The sequence below is a fragment of the Balaenoptera acutorostrata genome, chromosome 1 (genome assembly GCF_949987535.1).
Source record: "Balaenoptera acutorostrata chromosome 1, mBalAcu1.1, whole genome shotgun sequence".
Lineage (NCBI taxonomy): Eukaryota > Metazoa > Chordata > Mammalia > Artiodactyla > Balaenopteridae > Balaenoptera > Balaenoptera acutorostrata.
The window spans coordinates 162917881-162937437 of record NC_080064.1 but is presented as its reverse complement, the minus strand read 5'-3'; the positions used below and the strand labels follow the sequence as shown (position 1 = coordinate 162937437).

Below are 19557 nucleotides of genomic sequence, written 5' to 3'. Positions count from 1 at the left end.
CATATTTTGTGTTCCTAACCATTAACATTTCTTAAGAATTTTTTCTAGCGACTGAAGTTTTATTCACTCTGTCCATTTCCCCACTTTTGCATTTTTCAAAGAACTGAAAGATTACAAAGTCATTCATTCATTTAACTGATATTTATTGAGTACCTACAATATGCAAGATATCATATTAAGGTTTGGAGGGAGTTAGTGCAGGAATGGATAAAGGCTCATTAAAGAAATATTTGTTGGTCAACTTCTGCATACAAGGCACTCTGATAGGTACTATTGGGGCTATTAAGATGAACCAGGCATCTCGTGTCCTCAAGGAGCTTCCAGTCTGTTGAAGAACTATGATTCTATCTATGCTTCTCTTCTGTCTTTAAAGAGACACGTACCCTGAATCCTTCCTCCTCCAACTATCTTTTAAGGCTTAGCTCAGAAAACCTGCTACCTTCTCTCCCCTCTCCCAAGGAGAATTGGCCATGTCCTTTCCTAAGGCTCTAACCTACTTTGGAAAGACGTAGTGCATCTATGAAGAACATTGCAGAGGGGTGGTGGGAAGAGCTGGGGCAAAACTCCTGGAAATAGGACTTCCCTGGTGGCGCAGTGGTTAAGAATCCGCCTGCCAATGCAGGGGACACGGGTTCGTGCCCTGGTCTGGGAAGATCCCACGTGCTGCGGAGCAACTAAGCCCATGCGCTACAACTACTGGGCCCACGTGCCACAACTACTGAGCCCGTGGGCCACAACTACTGAAGCACGTGTGCCTGGAGCCCGTGCTCCACAACAAGAGAAGCCACCGCAATGAGAAGCCCACGCACCGCAACGAAGAGTAGCCCTCGCTCGCTGCAACTGGAGAAAGCCCACGTGCAGCAATGAAGACCCAATGCAGCCATAAATAAATAAATAAATAAATAAGTTTTAAAAAAAGAAAAAAAAAACAACTCCTGGAAATAGGAGTGCATTCCGTATGTCCGGGTTAATCCGGTATTATCATCCCTAGGTTTCTAGAAGCAGAATTGTGAGAAATATGCTAGGAAAGAGGATTTAGGTCAGATTGTGAACAGACTTGAATTTCAGGTTACAGAAATCTTGGTATTGTTCTGTAGCCATGGATAACATGGGGTGCAATGCTTGGGAACAGCATGAGTTGGATTAGAAAGATGTAAAAAAATGGAGGGAGGGAGATCAGTTAAACCACTAGTTAGGAGATTCAGGCAGAAAGCTTTGAGAACACAGAGATGATTTAAGGTTAGAACCAATAGGTCTTAACAAACGTACAAATTTATTCCAAGCACTCATATGCAAAATCGTGGTATTTTTTTGATGACTAAAAGGGTTGTATAAATTACTGTCTCTCGTAACAGTAACAATTCAAAGCTCAAAGGGCAGGCGCCCTGTTATGCTTGTGTTTATTCATTTATTTCATAGACAGCTGTTGAACATCTATTCTCTGCCAGGCCCTGAGCTGTGTTCCAAGCATTTTGGAGATGATTAAGACAGGGTTCCTGCCTTCAAGGAGCTCACAGTTTAACGGGAGAGAGACAATTATGTACAAACAGATATGAAAACACAGAAGGATGGCACAATAAGAGATGCCTCCAGGGAGGAGGTGATCTTTCTGAGTTTCCAGATGAAAAAAGATGTGTAGGTGTGTTGGGCCAGGGCTGTGGGCATCCACGTGTGTCGTGACATAAGATGGTGACCAGATATAAAGAAATAATTATATATTACACTGACCCCAAAGAGCATTCAGTTCTCTAGGAACAGCTTGTCTGTGTGGATGATGTTCTGTTTTCATGTTCCATGTGATTCTGTTATGTGGGAAAGCCGTCCCATAGGGGGACAGGATTGTGAGAGAAGGCACAGGCTAGAAACTGTGATAACTCAGTGCCAGTTATATTGGAGAATCCATTTTTTATACGATTCAAATATTTTTCAACTGAAAATTAACACTTTAAATTCTGACCAATGAAATAGTTACATTCAGAAGGTGGAAAAACTAAAGAATGTCAATCTATATTAAATCCCATATTGATAAGTGTGACATGGTAAGTTCAAAACCACTCCAATAAATGTCAAGTTTAATACGGAACACCTCTGCCTGCAAATAAGCTCTAGGAATGAAGAAGATAGTTACAAATAAAAATTTGAACCCTTTAAGTTCTCAATCATTTTTTAGTTACTCAGCTGAGTATATAGAAAGGTGTGTGGAAAGCATTATTTTTCTACAAAAATCTAAGGCAGGGTTACTATTTCTTTCTTCTTCTTCTTTTTTTTTTTTTTTAAATGTTAAGCACGTTCCTTTGCAGGGCTTAGAAATCTCTCTAGTCCAAAATTGAACAAAAAAGCTCTCCCCTTCTGTTTTTTTCTGTCAGGCTGATGAAGCTGTATAGAAATGTAAATGTAATATAAGGATGTATGTAGCAAGCTAGCGTTGCTCTCTTTCTTAACCCAAGCTCCCTTGTTAAGAAAATTCTCTGATTTTGCTGTGTGTGTACATCTCATGTGAGGGCATTTAATTAGCTACAAGTTACAACAAAGACTTTTGAAAGGAAAATATATCTGTGGTGCAGATGCTTTTATTTTCATTTGGCGAACAGCTACGTTTTTAACTCCCTTATCAAGAGCTGCATGAACGGCCCGGGCTAAATTGGGAACATTGCCACACTGTTTGACAAATAGATTTTTTGTAAACTGATTTAGTCTTTTCATTGTTTGCATTTCATTATATAGCAGACTTCATGTCACAAAATCAGTATTCATTCAAAATAGAGAATTTAGAGATAGGACTATAGCCAGATAAAAAATATTGCACAGGTCAGGCCTATTAAACATAGAATAATAATATAGCAAGTCAGTGATCCAAAGGGTGTTCTTCAGCCGGGAAGGGGCTAACATTCCCGAGGTCAGCAGTCAGTGAAGACTTAAGATGTGGCCACATTTACAAGACAATCTACAGGGAAAAATAGTGAAGGATGAGGGCAGCTGGCTGGATAGAGTGCCGAAAAGAGACAGGTTTGTTATTTGCATTCTCCTAAGGGGCCAGAAGTGGGAACTTTAAGTGTAGCTGTGTCTTCATCTGTTCTGAAACACTTGCTCATCTGAGTTTGGGACTCCATGGCCCAGATAGAAACTGACTTTGAAAAGAGGTTGCTTTTTCATTTCTCTTCTAAATCCTTTCGTTTGGACCAGGGGGTCTCAAACTTGAACATGCATTAAAATCGCCTGGAAGATTTGATAAGACAGATTCCTGGGCCCCGCCTTCAGGGTTTCTCCAGTTGGGGGTCTGAAATGGACATGATCAGTTTCCAAGTAACAGGGATGCTTCACTTTGAGAACCACCTGTATAGATCACATATGCCAGTCCCTGGAGAATCAAGAATTAGCATCTCAAAGCACCTACCATTTAAGTCCACTGGGCAAGGGCCCTGGGCAGCTCTGCTGCTCAACCTCAAGTAGAAAGTCCGAAAGATCACCGAAGGCAGTTTATATACAGGAAGCTTCTTTGCTAAATAAATTATTAAAAATTTAACTTAGGGACTTCCCTGGCGGTCCAGTGGTTAAGACTTCGCCTTCTAATGCAGGGGGTGCGGGTTCAATCCCTGGTCGGGGAGCTAAGATCCCACATGCCTCATGGCCAAAAATCCAAAAAAACATAAAACAGAAGCAATATTGTAACAAAATTCAATAAAGACTTTAGAAATGGTCCGCATCAAAAAAAATCTTTTAAAATTTTTAATTTAATAATTAAAAATTATTTTAAAAATTAAAGCTATAATTTTATGACATCTTATTCTTGCCTTTTTAGGAATTCCTTCATGTTTCACACAGACAGGCAGCTTTTTAGTTCAGTTTAATGAGTCTTTGGAGATCACCTTTTGTGCACTTGTCCTAAGAAGCTGGGATTATTTATAAAGATGAACGGGGGCTTCCCTGGTGGCGCAGTGGTTGAGAGTCTGCCTGCTAATGCAGGGGACACGGGTTCGAGCCCTGGTCTGGGAAGATCCCACATGCCGCGGAGCGGCTGGGCCCGTGAGCCACAGTTGCTGAGCCTGCGCGTCTGGAGCCTGTGCCCCGCGACGGGAGGGGCCGCGGTGGAGAGAGGCCCGCGCACCGCGATGAAGAGCGGTCCCCGCACCGCGATGAAGAGTGGCCCCCGCTTGCCGCAACTGGAGAAAGCCCTCGCACGAACCGAAGACCCAACACAGCCAAAAATAAATAAATAAATAAATAAATAAATAAATAAATAAGAAAATCCTTTAAAAAAAAAAAAAACACAACATCTGTGAAGTGCAATAAAACGAGGTATGCCTGTATTGGATGTATATTTAAAAAAAAAAAAAATAAAATAAAGATGAACGGGACACAAGTTTTATTCTCAAGAAGCTTATAGTCATGGGAAAATCAGGCAACTAGAAGGAAAAAGTCAATAGCATTTGGTTAGTGGAGGTGCTAGAAAGATGGTGGGGTCTCTGTCCCATAAGAAGCCTCCTCTGACCTCCCCAGGGAGAACTAAGTATTAAGGATAAGTAGGATTTTGCTAAACAGAAGGACTGGGGAAAAGCAGAGAGAAGTGAGATATGGGGCTGTATGTTCAGGAATCTGCCAGGAGTTTGAAAGTTCTAGAACTTTTTCCTTATAAGGGAGCTGTTTTTTTTCCTCTCAGCTCTGGCATCTGGTATCTCTGTTTACTGCTCTGCCCCCCACTCATTCTACTTTTTTTCTCCCACATTAAATTCCATTTGACCGTTATTATCTGTGAGAAAAATCATCCACATTTGCTGTGAAACCATTCAAATGATGCCTACGAATTTAAGGAAGAAAATGAAGAATAAATTTTATTGTTTATGATCCCACGTTAATATTTTAAGCGTTTCACATCTGTTTTTACTCTAAAGCACCGTGTTAAGGTAGACTTTTAAATTATACTGAGCACCTCAGTGACAGAACTCATGGTTCACTGTTTTTTCCTAGATGCTTGGCGGTATTGCACTCATTTTAGTTAAATTTCATAAACGGATGGATCTGTGAAAATTTAGCTCCTCAGCATTACGTCACACAAAATTCGAGGGCCGCAAATGCTTTTCAGCGTACCCTAAGCCACTTTCCCATTGCTAATGTCACCTCTTTTTTTCTCTCTTCCTCAATCTTGCTTGCAGTTTGGAATCACCAGTGGACCTCTTCCCCAAAATAGCACTGTGCAGGCCTCAGAGATTCTGACTCAGGGCATTTGGGTGAGACTCAAGCTTCTGTAGTTGTCAACCCCCCAGGTGATTTTAGTGTGGATCCAGATTCTCTCATTCTATGATTACCCTTGGACTTTGGGATATTAGCGTGGCCTCAACAACAAAAAAGGTGATTCCTCTTTGGCAGGACCAGTTGAAGGTCTAGAAGTCACTTGCATTTAGTGACTTGACATGTAACGTAGGCCACTGAGATGTCTGTAGGTTAGAAATAGTGTTTACGGGGTATATGTCAGAATAATCTTTTCTTACATGTGCGTAGTTTACAATGGCCTTGGATTTACATGATCTCGTCTGTGTTTACAATAACCATGTGAAGTAAGCAGGGCAGGTATTTTTTATCTTCTTTCCCCTCTTATTAATTGTTCTTGCAGGTGGTAACGCTAAGACGAAATAATTCAGGTGCTTGCCCATAAGCTGAAGAACCAGGACTGCACCTAAGCCATCCAATAGGCAACTGGATGCTTTCACTTACACTTCCTTTATATGGTTCAGTAATGGTAAAATAATGATTCCAGGTCCTGTGCTAAGCAATTTACCAGTGGTTCTCAAGTCTCAACTTTGGCAGCATATTGAATTCACCAGGAGATTTAAAAACTCCTGATGCCAGAGGTTATAAATTGGTTGGCTGAAGTGTAGCCTGGGGAATCAAGAGTTTTCAAACCACTGATATATATAGACCCTTCCACTGAATCTTCTGAACACCAATATGAGGTCAGAGTCATCACCATTTTAAAACTGAGGAAACTGAGGCAGAGAAGCATTTAATCCAGCAGCCCACCAGTCCTCCAGCTAAAGAATGGCAGAAGCCAGACCCAAAGCAAGGAATGAACCACTGTCTGTAGCTCTCTGAGTCACCATATTGTTCTCTCACAATTTTAAGGTTTTTACTGCAGATCTTGCAGCGTAAACTGCTGAGTAAAAAAAGTTTACTTATACTAACTGAAAAAAGAATCGAATTAAGAGTATTCTAAAAGCTCAAGAGCCACGGTCATGTCTGGGAATTAGCCTTAGTAGTCAGCAGCAGTGTATTTATTTGCTTACTTTGACTTTTGTTTTGTGTGACTTTATTCATTAGGCTCAGTGCATCCAATAGTGATCCTCTAGCCCAGTGGTCCTCACGTTTAGGTACCAGAATCACTTTGAGGGTTTGTTACAACACGGATTTCTCAGGTCCAATCCCCCCCCACCAGATCTCCAATTCAGTAGGTCCAGGGCGGGGCCTGAGAATTTGCATTTCTAGCCAGCTTGCAGTTGATGCAGATTCTGCTGGTCTGGGATCCACACTTTGGGAACCACTGCACTAGTCCAATCCCGTTATTCACGGAAGCCCAATGAGATGAAAGGCCAACCCCAAGGTCACCGATGATGGAGAAGAACGCTTGCTCCTCAAGCGTTCTTTCCACAACATCTCACATCTCTGGGCAAGATGGGGGAACTTCAGAGATTTTCTTCTTACTCCTCCCCTAAAATTCAACTTGACTTTAACTTGAGGGGATAAATACTGGTGTTAAAATTCTCTTCAGCGCTTTAGAAGCATCAGATTTTGGATGGATTATACAGTCTAGAAAGGTGACTCATTAATACACCAGGAACTGCCCCTTGGGAATTTTTCTTCCTGTTGCCTTTCTCAAGAAGAGATGAGTACAGTGACGCAGAGAATCAAGCTCTTAGGTAAATAATTCATTTCACTGAGACCACTCAGTGTCACCTAAGGTTGTAGATTTATTTATCAATATGCTTTTAAGGATTCAAAACTTGTAAACAGTTGTTCTAGAAGCTTTCTCGTGGATGACAAAGGTGAGGAGAAGGCAGGGTTTTGCCATCACTGTGCAATCCTTTCTTAAGTAAAAAGTGAATACTAAAAAATACCGTCAACCTTTTCTTTTTATCTACTGGGTGGAGTGAGGGGGATAGAATTCAGCAGTAACAATACTCCTTCCCTCATAAGTCAAAATACAGTTTCATTTAATGAGTAGTTCATTGTGGAAGAATAAATATATTAGCCCCATTAAAATAGTGGCAGGATTTCTTTAGAGAAACATTGAAACTCATTTACAAAAAAAAAAAATCAATCAGCATGAATGTGACAATTTTTGCCCAAATCAGCTGTCTCTTGGGAAAATATTTATTGAGACCTTAAATGTCCGGATTACAGTACTAGACAGAGCCCAGATGATTAAAGGCCATCAAGAAGATTACTAAATGGAAAGCATAGAGACATAGGACAACCTACCTTGATACAAGCTAGTTAGACCCGTTAGTGCAAAGCACTGTGGGACACAGAGAAGAGAGCCATTGATTCTGCCTGGGGACCCCTGAAGGAGGCTTAGAGAGGACGAGGCATATCAGGTAGCCTCAAAGGACTGGAAGGGTGTTCTGTCTACCCTGTGGATTGTTTTGCTAAACACCGTAGCTGACCAAATGAGAACCAGAATTAAAGGAAAGGAACACTTTCTTCGCAATACTAGAGAGTTTATTTATAAATATGTAACTTTCTCCCCCAGTAAGAGTACAGGAATTAAGTCTGGTGGAAAATAAACAGAATGTTTATATTTACATTCTGTACATCTCAAAATATTGATTGGGATTGAATAATTGAATAGGACTAACTGCTCAATGGATGGAAATGAGGCCAATGGTGGGGCGGAACTGGAAAGCTCTAACCACAGAAAGAGCCCATTAAAGCTAAGATTGTCTCATTTAATCATCTTTGCTAATAGAGAAAACAAAATGTGGCCATGTTTCCTTCCAAGATCTTCTTAGCAATAATGTACGCAGGCCCAGGAGCACCTGGCAGTATGCAATGCGGTCCCCTTCTACAGCATTCTGGAAAGATTTGAGAGATGAAATAGAATAATTCAGAAAAGAACGCTGATGTTTATAAAGCTATTACGTTATATAGGTTGATCACAGTTCTTTTTTACTAATGAGGAAATCTTGGAAACATTCCAGGCAAGTAAGGTGATTTTTAAACTTCATTTAAATCTTTACAAATTGTTGTTGCTTCTTTTTAAATGAAGAATCGTTTTGCTCCTTCTTAGGTCTCTGTTCCCTGGCTTAGATATTCTAGAATTAGACTATGGTTGCGTTACTGTGAAACTTGGGGTAGAGAAATTAATCAATGAGGAGGTAGACCAAAGCTTTCTCAGTGAAACCAGTTGACAGAGAAGGGAAAATGACACTTCAGTTTTCCTTTTTGTACTTTAATTTCTCACCAGCATTATATGTGTTTATCCCAGGAAACTTACACAGGGCAGTACAGATCAGGCATCCAAAAGGTGTGTTTCCTCAGTGAGAAAGGAAGAATAAGGTGTATAATTGGTAGAAGCAGGTTTATTCCACTTTCCTAAAACAAAACTATTTGTTGGTGGACAAAAATGCATACTAGTGAATGCTTTTCCATACTTTCTGCGTGTCTTTTTTAAGAGGATGCATCAAGATTTATGGGAAACAGAGATTAGGAGCACAAGAGATGTAGAAGTTAAAAAACAAGAAATTCAGGTCCTGACTTTGCAGCCTAACAACCAAATGTCTTTGGGCAATCAAATAAATTCTTCAGACCTCAGTTTTGTCATCTATAAAATGGGGATAATAATAATAATAGAGTTTCTCCCTGCTTCACAGGGTTGCTGTGAGGAACAAAAGATGCTTGTGTGAAACAGCTTTTGTTAATGTTAAATTATAGCAAAAATATTAGCTATTCTACCTATTATATTAGAAAATTTTCTAAACAGCTAAACTTTTCTACCTGGCTGTATTTTAAAGCTGTGAAGATTGAAAAACCTTCTTCCTTTGTTAAATGTTACTTCTTTATTTGGTGTTCCAATTTATCGAAGGGCGAATTAATCTGTTTCTTTTCTCACTAATGAAAATCGTCTTTGATTTATTTAGTTTTCTAATTCAAGTGGTAACTGAACGCCAGAAAAAAATGGTGTCTTTAATTATGTTACTTGCTTTTCTGTAACACAAGGTTTGATTGGATAAAGCTTGTGATACAAATAGATGTGCACTTAGGGACAAACTACAGGCGAGATAAGAGCCCCCGGGGTTTTAATGTGAGTATTGTCCTCATGTCCCCCTCCCTGTCACCATTCCTGTTATTATCATCTACTAGCAGATGAGAAAGGAATTCTTTGTCTCACTCTCTTTTGCATCGAGAGTGTGGTTTTCTAGAAGATTCTTTTTGGCTCTCCCTGATAAGATGCAAAGTTGTATGTTCTCATCTATGTCTTCCTCTTGGAATGAAACCACCAAACAGAACACACAGGACTTGGATAAAGAATTACGGGCAGCAAAGAGAGGTAGAAAGTGGCCTAGAGGGAAGACCTTTGCCTTTTTCTGCTGATGAATTAATTCCCTTCTTCCTCTCCCGTAAGAAGAGAAATCCTTGCTGAAAGTATTCAGTGTTCTGCGCTGCTCCGGCATAAGACCACATAGAAATAGAAGATATGTGGCCCTTCATGGGATCCTTGTCCACATTTAACCAACCAAGGAAACCCTAGAATCCTTAATACCGAAAATTGTATCTTGCATACAAGGGCCAGTTTTGAAAGCTTTTATAAAAGAAGTATTTGTTTTCAGGACCTATCTGGGATATCATGATTTCTAAATGCATTTCTGTCAGGTTAAATAAGAAAATGTTTTCATGTTACCCTGGTAAGGGTCACAGTTTCAGGTACTAATATGGCAGCTTTGTTTGTTTGCTTGCTTTTGTTTTGATAATAAATATTGTTTTTCGCTGTCCAGTACTTAGTCGATATGAATATTTGGAAAACAGAAAAATAGAAAGATGAGAAAGAAAGTGATCATTCCAAGTTGCCCCTTCTTAACTCTTCGAAGAATAAGTGGTGAAGAAACGCTAGAATACGTTGGTAGAGCAGGCTGTGACCTCTCATCCCTTCTTCCCTTTTGTCTTTTTCTACCTCCCTCTTCTCCATTTACTGTTTTAAAATCACTTTATCTCTTTAAATTTCCCTACGTTACTCTAATAATCCAACTGAATTAAGACACACAAGAAGTACAGAAAAGCATTCCTCAGCATGCATTTTTGCCCACTAATCTTTCCATTTGGCAGCCTCTTTTAAACTGAATAATAATAAACTGACTAATAACATTTGTCATCAGTTTATTCATTCATTCGCTCATCCAAAACATATTCATTGTGTTCCTATAACATTGACAGGAATGTTTACCGAGTTCCATTACTGGCCCTGGGGACACCACCAAAGCTGGTACAGTTCCACTAATGAGAGTTAGGTAGGGGTTAGAGTGGGAAAAGGAGTGGCCGTTTAATAAAAACTGAATCCCTAAAAGAAATGATAGTCAAATTTTCTCTAAAAGGACACCTAATTACCTGGGGAGAAGAAAGAGAATTTCTCTCTACTATTTCATCCCCACTTCTTTTTTTAATATGTGACTCTTTTTTATCTTTCTAAGCTTTTGGAGAAAGTAGAGGACAATTTGGACATACACTTGGGTATTTGTCTCTTGGGATCAGATGTCCCTTGGCTCTTACTTGGGACCTTTGTCCTTAGAGGGCTCTGCTCTCAGCCAGAGTTCTATGCACTGGTATATAGTCAACAATTGTGAGAGTTACCTTAGTAGCTTGTTACTATGTTAGCACTGGAAAGGGGAGAAAATGTAATCTTTTCTAATAGGCGCTTTTCTACTACCTGGGTATGTAACCTGGGTTAAGGCTCTTAACCACTCTGAGCCTTATTTTCCTCACCTGTAAGGTAACCAGGTTAAACTTGAAATCCCTATGGTCTCCCCACCCCCCTGCCTATAATTCCCTGTGTCCCAGACCTTCTGTTCCGCTGTAGATTAGTGGCCATTCAATGTAACAAGAGCAAAGCCTTGTGAAGAAATTGAGTCCTTGGGGTATCTGATCAAAGGAACTCCTGGGTGAGTGAGCTTGTACCAGGGATAGTAATAAAATCAACAGCTGTTATTGATGGACCCGCTAGAGAGAAGGGTTGTGGAAGAAGGGTCTTAAAGGAAGAGAAAAGGAGTAGGAGCAATTTCTCTCTCCCCTTCTTGCTGGTAAACAATGTACAACTGAATGCTTTGGCGAGTCGGCAGAATGACTTAACTTTTCAAGTCTGTCTTCCTCATATTCAGGACCAAAACGTGATGGTAGCTTTAAGGAGCAACCTTAATTTTTCCCACTTATTACATCGAAACAATATATATGTGGCAGTATTATAGCAAGCAGTTCATATCATTTTATGGCAAAAGTTATTGATAGTGTCACTGGAGGAATATTTGCACTTCATTTTCTTTTCTCTATGAAGTACTTTGAACTAGTCAAAGATGAAGGCCAAATGAATTGTCAATGTCAGTCTCTTCTATCTCTTTTTGCATTTAGTGAGATTTAAAAATAATATGGTTAACATTTATGGAGGGCTTACTGTGTGTAGGATGACAGTAAAATGTATACTCTAAACTGAGCCACTTCTTTTTTGATAGAAGTTTATTTATTGATTTATTTATTGGCTGGGTGCTGGGTATTTCTTTATAAATTTTTATTTTTTATTGGAGTATAGTTGAATAACAATGTTGTGTTAGTTTCAGGTATACAGCAAAGTGATTCAGTTATACATATACATGTATCTATTCTTTTTCAAATTCTTTTCCCATTTAGGTTGTTACAGAATATTGAGCAGAGTTCCCTGCACTTTTGAAAGTGTAGGGAGTGAGTACTGTAAATTTTTAAGCTAGGAAAACTGGCCCAAGCCAGAATGTCCTTGGCCCACTGAGTCATTTGGTCCCCCCAACTAGGACTGGATACTGTGCTAAATTGGTTTAACTCATTTAATCCCCATAATGATTTTACAAGGTGCTGTTATTGTTCCTCCCATTCAATAGCTGAAGAAACTGAGACTTAGGTGGGTGATGTGACTCTTAAGTCCAAAGCCTTATCCCTCATAGTTGGAATCTGAAGCCAAGGCATGACTCCAGAGTAGGTCATTACCACCTGGCCAGAGGCTTTCCAGTCACCTGACTTCTGCCAGGCATGACAAACACACACACCCCTAATTCATTCGCATTTGCTGGGGGAAGCAGATTTTTATCAAATGTATTCATTTATGAAAAAGAACCTCAGAAGTGTGTCAGAGAGTTCTAAGATCCAAAAAAAAGCATAATCACCTCTTTAAGCCTCTTTATATGGACACCAGATGCTGAATATCTCACTTTTTAAAAAAAAAATTGCTGGTCCTTGGAAAATATGGACAAAAAGTTTCATGGAAGCAAATAATGAAAAGAGAAGTTTCAAACAGTGTTGTTGTTCAAATACATCAGGAAAAAAATACTTTTGTGCTTTTTTGATGTGTCATGGATAGATCCATTTTTTAGCTTCAAATATGCATTGAATGGAGTGATTAAGATGGATAATTTGATCGCTTTACTAGCATCAAAGCAAGTATTGCTTACTCTGAAATCTGTCATATTTGTTCCACTTCTGCTCCTGTTATCTCTCCATCCCTCCCCCTGCCTTCCTCTCAGAGTTAAGCTACCCTTTATTTTGGACAACACGATCACACACATGATTGAGTCAACAATTTATGGCTTTTAAAAATAGGGATTTCGTCCTCTCTTAGGTTTATTGTTTATCATAATCATCTTTCAAGTGAAAAGGCTAATTTACTCTTTCTATAGGAATATTTTAAGCTTGATTATCATAATATTACAGCTGCCTGAAAAGGTCTAAAATGGGACATTGACCTTGAATGTTTTCTGCATTTAGCTCATGGTGCTTAACATTCAGGAAAGAATAGAACTGCAACTCATTTATTAACGTGTAATCTCAAAATGTTAACTATTGCTCTGGATATACATGCCACGCAGATTATAGAAAGCTTGTAGGATACGAAAAAATGCAGTTGGTATTTTATCAGGGTAAATATGTTGGAAATACAACATAACTAGAGTCAGTTTTCCCGTTGGAGCTACTGTAGTTTATACTTTAATTTTTACTGACATTTTACCATGTATATGATTAGCTTGACAAAATGAAAATGAAGTAATCCTGAATTAATTAAACAGAAACCGAATTGCCTCTATTAGCTTCTCTGTCTTCCTTTGATTCTTCCCCCCCGCCCCACCTCACTTTCACAAACACACTGGGAAAAGAGTTTGGTGTATTATGGAGGTGAGGTAATCGCTCCCCAGAGAATGGGCTTTTTTTACATAGACTCAGTAATTTGGGAATGGGATGGATTTATAGGGCAAGAGATTTGTCAAAAGGAAAGGTTTTTATTAGTGTTTCTGTGGAAGCGATCACTTTCTGTAGAAATGATTGCTTCTTGCCAATCGAGACAATAATTTAAATATCAAAGCCTGTGCCCTAGAAATGAAAGGCAACAGAAAATGAGGTTTGATGAATTGATAGAGGTTTGGTGGTGATATAAAGTAGTCATACTGACTTCGAAAGATGTCTTTATGTTCCCAGTGGGAAGGTGTCTTCTTAAGCAGGTTTATAGCATAAAAAGAAAAATCCCAAAGCACAGATGAGGAAACTAGTGACACAGAGGCACACAGCTCATGAGGGGGCAGAGGGGAACCTGGGGTCCAGGCCTCTGCTTGTCCTTCAGTGTTCTTTTTCCAGGGATGTTCCTTGTGGGTTTTCTTTTGGAGTTAAAGATAGTAGTTTGTAAAAGTCTAGGTTTGCTTTTTGTAGTATTATACTATACACAATATATCACAGGCAGCAGGGAAGATGGTTCCAAAAGTTAAATAGCTTTTCAAAGGTTTTATGGTCTTGAAAAGATACGCAAAAGTAGATTACAAGGCAATTTGAAAATCTAGATTTGTGATGCCTTGTTTAGTTTGCAATATTTAACAAATGGCAAATGTGCAATATAAAATCAAGATTTGCTGCAGAAATAGTGTGGCAGCTATAAACATTTTCATACAGATGAGTCTTGTTAATTTTCAGAAAAGGAAGATGGGGACTAAAAATAGCTATTAGCATGCAGTGATAGCAGGACTAAGCATTCTCATTCCCTTCTAGCAGCATAAGAATTCACTGTTAGAATGTTTTAGGAAATGGTTCCGGACTCAAATACAGTAAAATGTCTGGTATAGACAACAGGAATTTACCTTTTGTTTCCACTTGAGTTTTGTTTGTTGCCATTTCATTCTTTCAAATGGAAATGAAGGATATTTTCTTCTTGGTGTCTGTGCTTTCATTGGGGCCTGAGAATGAAGTTGTTTGGGTATTAAGCTGCATTGTTTAAAGGAGAAGAGATTGAAACTATGCGTGTGGACCCTGGGCCTGATGCCTAATAGGCTGATATTAACTAATTTGTTAATATTCTTTGTGAAACACTCATAGGGATCCTTTTGTTTGGTTCCATTTGTCCTGCTTTGGGTAGACTCCTTGTGGTAAGATTGTGAAGTGTATAGACTGGTGGGCAAAAGTGTTTATTCTAGGCTGTTTATCTGTTCACTTGTTTCGCTTTTTTTTTTCCCCCCCAAATCCTTTGTAGTTGAGATTCTTAAAGCCTTATGCTCAATATTGCACATGGTGTGTTTATTTCCTGTGATTATCCACTCTTTCCTCCTTCAAGGTGAAAAAAGCTCTGTGACTAGGGAAGATTCTTGAGATGACTATGCTGTGTGTTTATAAAATATTCTGGAAGCTGTCTCACAAGTTTAGTGCAGTAGATATTAGTTTAAATTGGTTAAACTGGATTCAAGACAGTAGGTGTAATCTTAGGTCCTTGACTTGTAGAGGTGACACATTGATCCCGAGGGAAAATAAACCAGCTCTACAAACCTAGTGCACTTTTGGTCATTCAGAAAGCAGCTAGTTCAATGGACACTGCACCTTGCATAGATGAAATACGGTTAGCGAAAGATCTGTGGGGATCACACCGTGTATGTTTGTACATGGATCTCTGTGAGCACAGAAAAAAGACTTACACATGAATATGAGTCTAAATATGTTTAAAAGTAGATACCAACACAGTCAAATGGTTCATAATGGGTCAAATAAGTACCCTATGAGAAATAAGAAAATTCTAGGAAATAAAAGATAACTCTCATGAAACGTGGTGACTTAACGTCCATCAGTAAATAACTGACTACAAATCTTGTCTTTAAAAGGCCATTTCAAAGGAGTAATAAGCAGGTTCTGTCACAGGATGATAATGGAAAGAAACTGAATAGAGTACAGTATTCTGCACAGGTACAAGATCTGAATGTGCTGAGTACATTAAGATCCATTGAGTACATTCAATAATTTTTATTTTTTTTAATGTCCCTGGACAAAATAAGAATGAAACTTTTATTTGCTGTATATGGATTTATTAATTACCCTGAGAATTTTAGTTTATTCACAAATCAAGGTAGGAATCTTTGAACCAAAGATGTTTTTCTGTCTTTGTGAAGCAATATTTCCCTACTTCTTTTATTGTATTTTAGAAAAATCATGCTTCTTTTTCAAATGCCTTTTTATTTATTTTTTTTAAATTATAGAATGATTACATGTCTCATTTTCAATTGAATAGACAAATCTCTTTTTTCCTTCCGAGGTGTCTGCAGAATGCTTGGATTTTCTACATCTCAAAGCTCTTTTAATTCACTGCTCACAACCAAATTTACATCTTAATTGCTGAGTTCACATTTAACAATATAGACAGCATAATGCTACTGGTAATTAAGCTTTTACTACCTGCTTTTGTACAGTATTCTTAGGCACAGTTTTTGCTATGTGAGTTCTCCACTAGAAACTTGTATGCATTTAGACCACAAATAAAAGGCATCAGGCCCATATCTTAGATATGGCTAAATACATGGCAGGGAAATTGCTTTCTTCTGTTGGGGGGACCAAATCATATCTGTCATTTTTATATTCTGAATGTTAATGTGGCTGTTCTAGTTTAGTGTTTTGTTTTTTAAAGGCCTAGAACATTTGAGAGGCTGAAAGACTGAGTTGAGTTCTGATCTAGTAAATTTAACACAGATTGGATATCTCAACTAATTTATTTTGATCTCAAAGATTATACTATTTATATCATGTAGGACTAATATGCAGTAGAGCTGAATTATATCAAAATTTCGGGTCATAAGGTAGCAGTTATCTCTTTGCTATAAATAGCTGGTAGCTATTCCATTGTACATTTGCTAGTATAAAAAATCCTGTATTTAAAAATAGGACTTAAGAAAATTCTTTGTTATATGGAAACTAAAAACAGGCTTATACACTGTTGGAGAAAAAAGACCCTTCTCTTATATTCTCTTTTCTTTAAAAAGCACTTCTGTTTGAAACTAGTCCTTATAATGACCAGACTGTGTGATGATTTACAAAATGTTTCTGGGTTGATTTTTTAAAGCATTCAGCGTGTGTTATACGTAACAGCGTGTGTTATATGTTATAATTATATAAACTGCATTTTATTTGAAAGCTGACGTTTTGGGTAAAAATCATATATACTTGTATATGTCTCCCAGTTTGGAAGCTTACCTTGAAATAAGTATATGATTAAGAACACTTTTAGTGCACCACTTAGTAATGTTCTCCCCACAAAAAAAAAAAAAAAAAAAAAAAAAAAAAAAAAGCAGTCTTTATTTTGTCAAAATGCATTGAGATGGTTTCAATGTACTACTTACCCTACGGCCCTCAGTGTCCCACCCCTGAAACTGGAGCAGCCAATTTGTTCTGCAGTTGTTTACCTTTGTTTTGAAAAGCTATGCATTGTATATCTATAGGTAGAGAGATAGAAGCAGGTAAAGAAATGTTTACACATAGAATTTACATAGCCATTCTCGCAAATTGCCTTGAGGTACGCTTTCCTCTTCTGTAGTTGTGTAAAACTGCATTCCACCTCAAAGATGACGATCCCACTTCACATGCCCGAACAATTTAGAAAGCATGTCTTGGATTTTTTTTTTTTTTTTTTAATGCCCAGTAGAGATTAGGGAAACAGGCAACGACATGATGACGGATCCATGAGAAAGTACAGCACTAAATAAGAAGGAGCCCCCCTCCCGTGGAATAAAACACAAGACTACGGCAGGACAAACTTCATTCTCTACCTTCCGCAGAATCCTTTCCCAAATTAACTGAGAGTCTGCGTGAGTTCTTCTGTGCGAGGCAAAAGAGATCTTAGGTGAGAAACCCAACACACATCCCTCTAGTGCCTAGAGGGTTAAATTAGTTAGGTTTCTTTTCTCGCTTCCCGGAGCGGGGTGGGGGGGGGGGGGAGGGAGGGAGAAAAAAATATAAGAAAAAAAAGAAAAGAAAAAGAAAGAAAGAAAAGGCAGAGCCCAGTATCTACGGGCAGCGTTTCGGTCTCTGGTCCTCGCTCTCTTTTTCTCTCCCGCTCCGTTCCCAGCCCCTTCGCGTCTCTGCACCCTCAGTACCTGCCCGGCTCCGCGGCTCCTCGCAGCCTCCAGTCGCCTCCGTCCTGATTGGGCGGAGACCCCCCAATCGGCTGCGCGCCTGGGCCGGTGGGACTGCATATGTTAAGCTCTACTTCATATTAATAAGCTCCAATCGGGGCTTTAAGTCCTTGATTAGGAGAGTGTGAGAGCTCTGGTCCCAACTGGCTGTGCCTATAGGCTTGTCACCAGGAGAACATTTGTGTTAATTGCGCTCTGCTCTGTCAAGGAAACTTTGATTTATAGCGGGGGTGCGCAAATAATGGTTGCCGGTCGCACATGGATTCGGTAGAACTTTGCCTTCCTGAATCTTTTTCCCTGCACTACGAGGAAGAGTAGGTACCTTTTTCTTTCCTTTTTAAAACTCGTCCTGGGGGTGAGAGTGTGGGGTGAACGGAATGGATCTTGGCGCACGGATTCAGGTAATGCCCTGGGTATGTCGTGCGCACGAGCGCTTGTTTGTGTCTGTCTTGTGCCTTTTGTGTTGAGGGTGATCTCCTAATTCAGTAAGTCGAGAATTGTTCTCTGACTACAATGTTACCTTTGAGGCAAAGCTCAGTGACTGTCAGTAAAACAGCTGGTGACAGTCACTTCTTATTCAGGTGCTAAGAATAGGCACTTGGCACAAATGCTTAGTGAACTGTTAAAATGCATCTTTTACTAGGACCCATTTTCCCAAGGAAAAATGTTTTAAAATACAGGATTCAAACTGATTTATACTATTGAGTGCCTCTTATGTATTTGCAGTTTGACAGATATTTTCAGCTCCCTGTCATTTCTTACCGCGCAGAGTTAGAGGCAGAATTGCACATTTACTAATTCTCCTTCAGAGAACAATTTAAAAACTAGCCCTGTGCCGTCTGGGGGCTAGAATAATGTTATTTGCATGGTTAGCATTAAGTCAGCACTTAACTGACAAATCAGTCCATTAAGTAACATGAGATTTTCACACATTATAAATATTTAAGGGGAGGAAAAAAAAAACTAAAGAAGAAACAGTAGTGACTTTCTAAATTTCCCCTTGAATAGACAATGCTGAGACTGTGGATTTGTTTCATGTATCGTGTCCAGAAAATGCAGAAAAGTACTTTTGTCCTTAGATGCAGTTTAATTGGTACTTATGAATATCTTTATGCACATGGAAATATACATATTTGGATCGCTCAAGGTGGGGGACATATGAGTAGGGGGTAAAAGGAGTAAATTAGGCATTCTTGTGTAAATGAGTGGGTCATAAACTTAATTTCAACCCACCGTTGAAATATTAGTTTATCACGGGAGCTGTCACTGGTTCCTCTTTCTGTTGAGTCAGTTGTATGGCTTTGCTTTCCCATTACAGTAATACCAACTGTTATAATTCTGAAAAGAGTGCTCTTGGCAAACGTTTCTCTCTATAGACAGTGAAGAAAATATAAAACTCTCCAGAGGAGAAGGTCGTGCATTATAGGTAGATGTCCACTAGCGGTCCTTAGTGACTGCATATTGCCTTGGTTTGTAACTAAGCAAGAGATGAAAAGTGACTTGCAGTCTCAGTGGCTCCTCGTGCGTGTGAGTGTGAGTGTGTGTGCGCGTGTATGTGTGCATGCTTGCACACATACACACTCACGCAAGGGATATTAGCCGAGGGATGGATTTAGGAAGAACTGAAAGGTTGGAAGGCAGTGCTTGCGTCAGTAGAAAACACTCCAAGGAAGAAACAACCTTAAATTGTTTGGAAATAAAAATGAAAAATAAACAAAGGTAGGACTGCCCACTCAAGTGAAGTTTGAAGGTGAGCGCGCGCCGGAGGCTGTCCCACTGGAGAATTTCATATGTCTTCATGTCAGGAAGAATGCATTATCCAAGCTCACCCAATTCGAAACTTTCTCTCATAAATAAATAAACAAAACAAACTTTAACCCCCCCACCCCCACCCCCAGGCTTCTTTGTAGTT

The 19557-nt window shown here is 39.2% G+C and overlaps 1 protein-coding gene across 9 annotated transcripts in view; it reads left to right on the top strand.

The window, feature by feature from the left end:
• The window catches only part of LOC102998405 (cyclin-Y-like protein 1), a 292469-nt gene that overhangs the window by 43428 nt on the left and 229484 nt on the right, over positions 1-19557 (top strand). The window contains exon 1 of one of the 9 annotated variants that reach the window (XM_057541441.1): positions 17757-17959. The exons of the other annotated variants lie outside the window; for them this stretch is intronic. Coding sequence (XP_057397424.1) covers positions 17904-17959 — 56 coding nt within the window. The 5' untranslated portion in view covers positions 17757-17903. Of the gene's footprint in view, positions 1-17756; positions 17960-19557 lie in introns of those variants that run through there. 9 annotated transcript variants of the gene reach the window in all.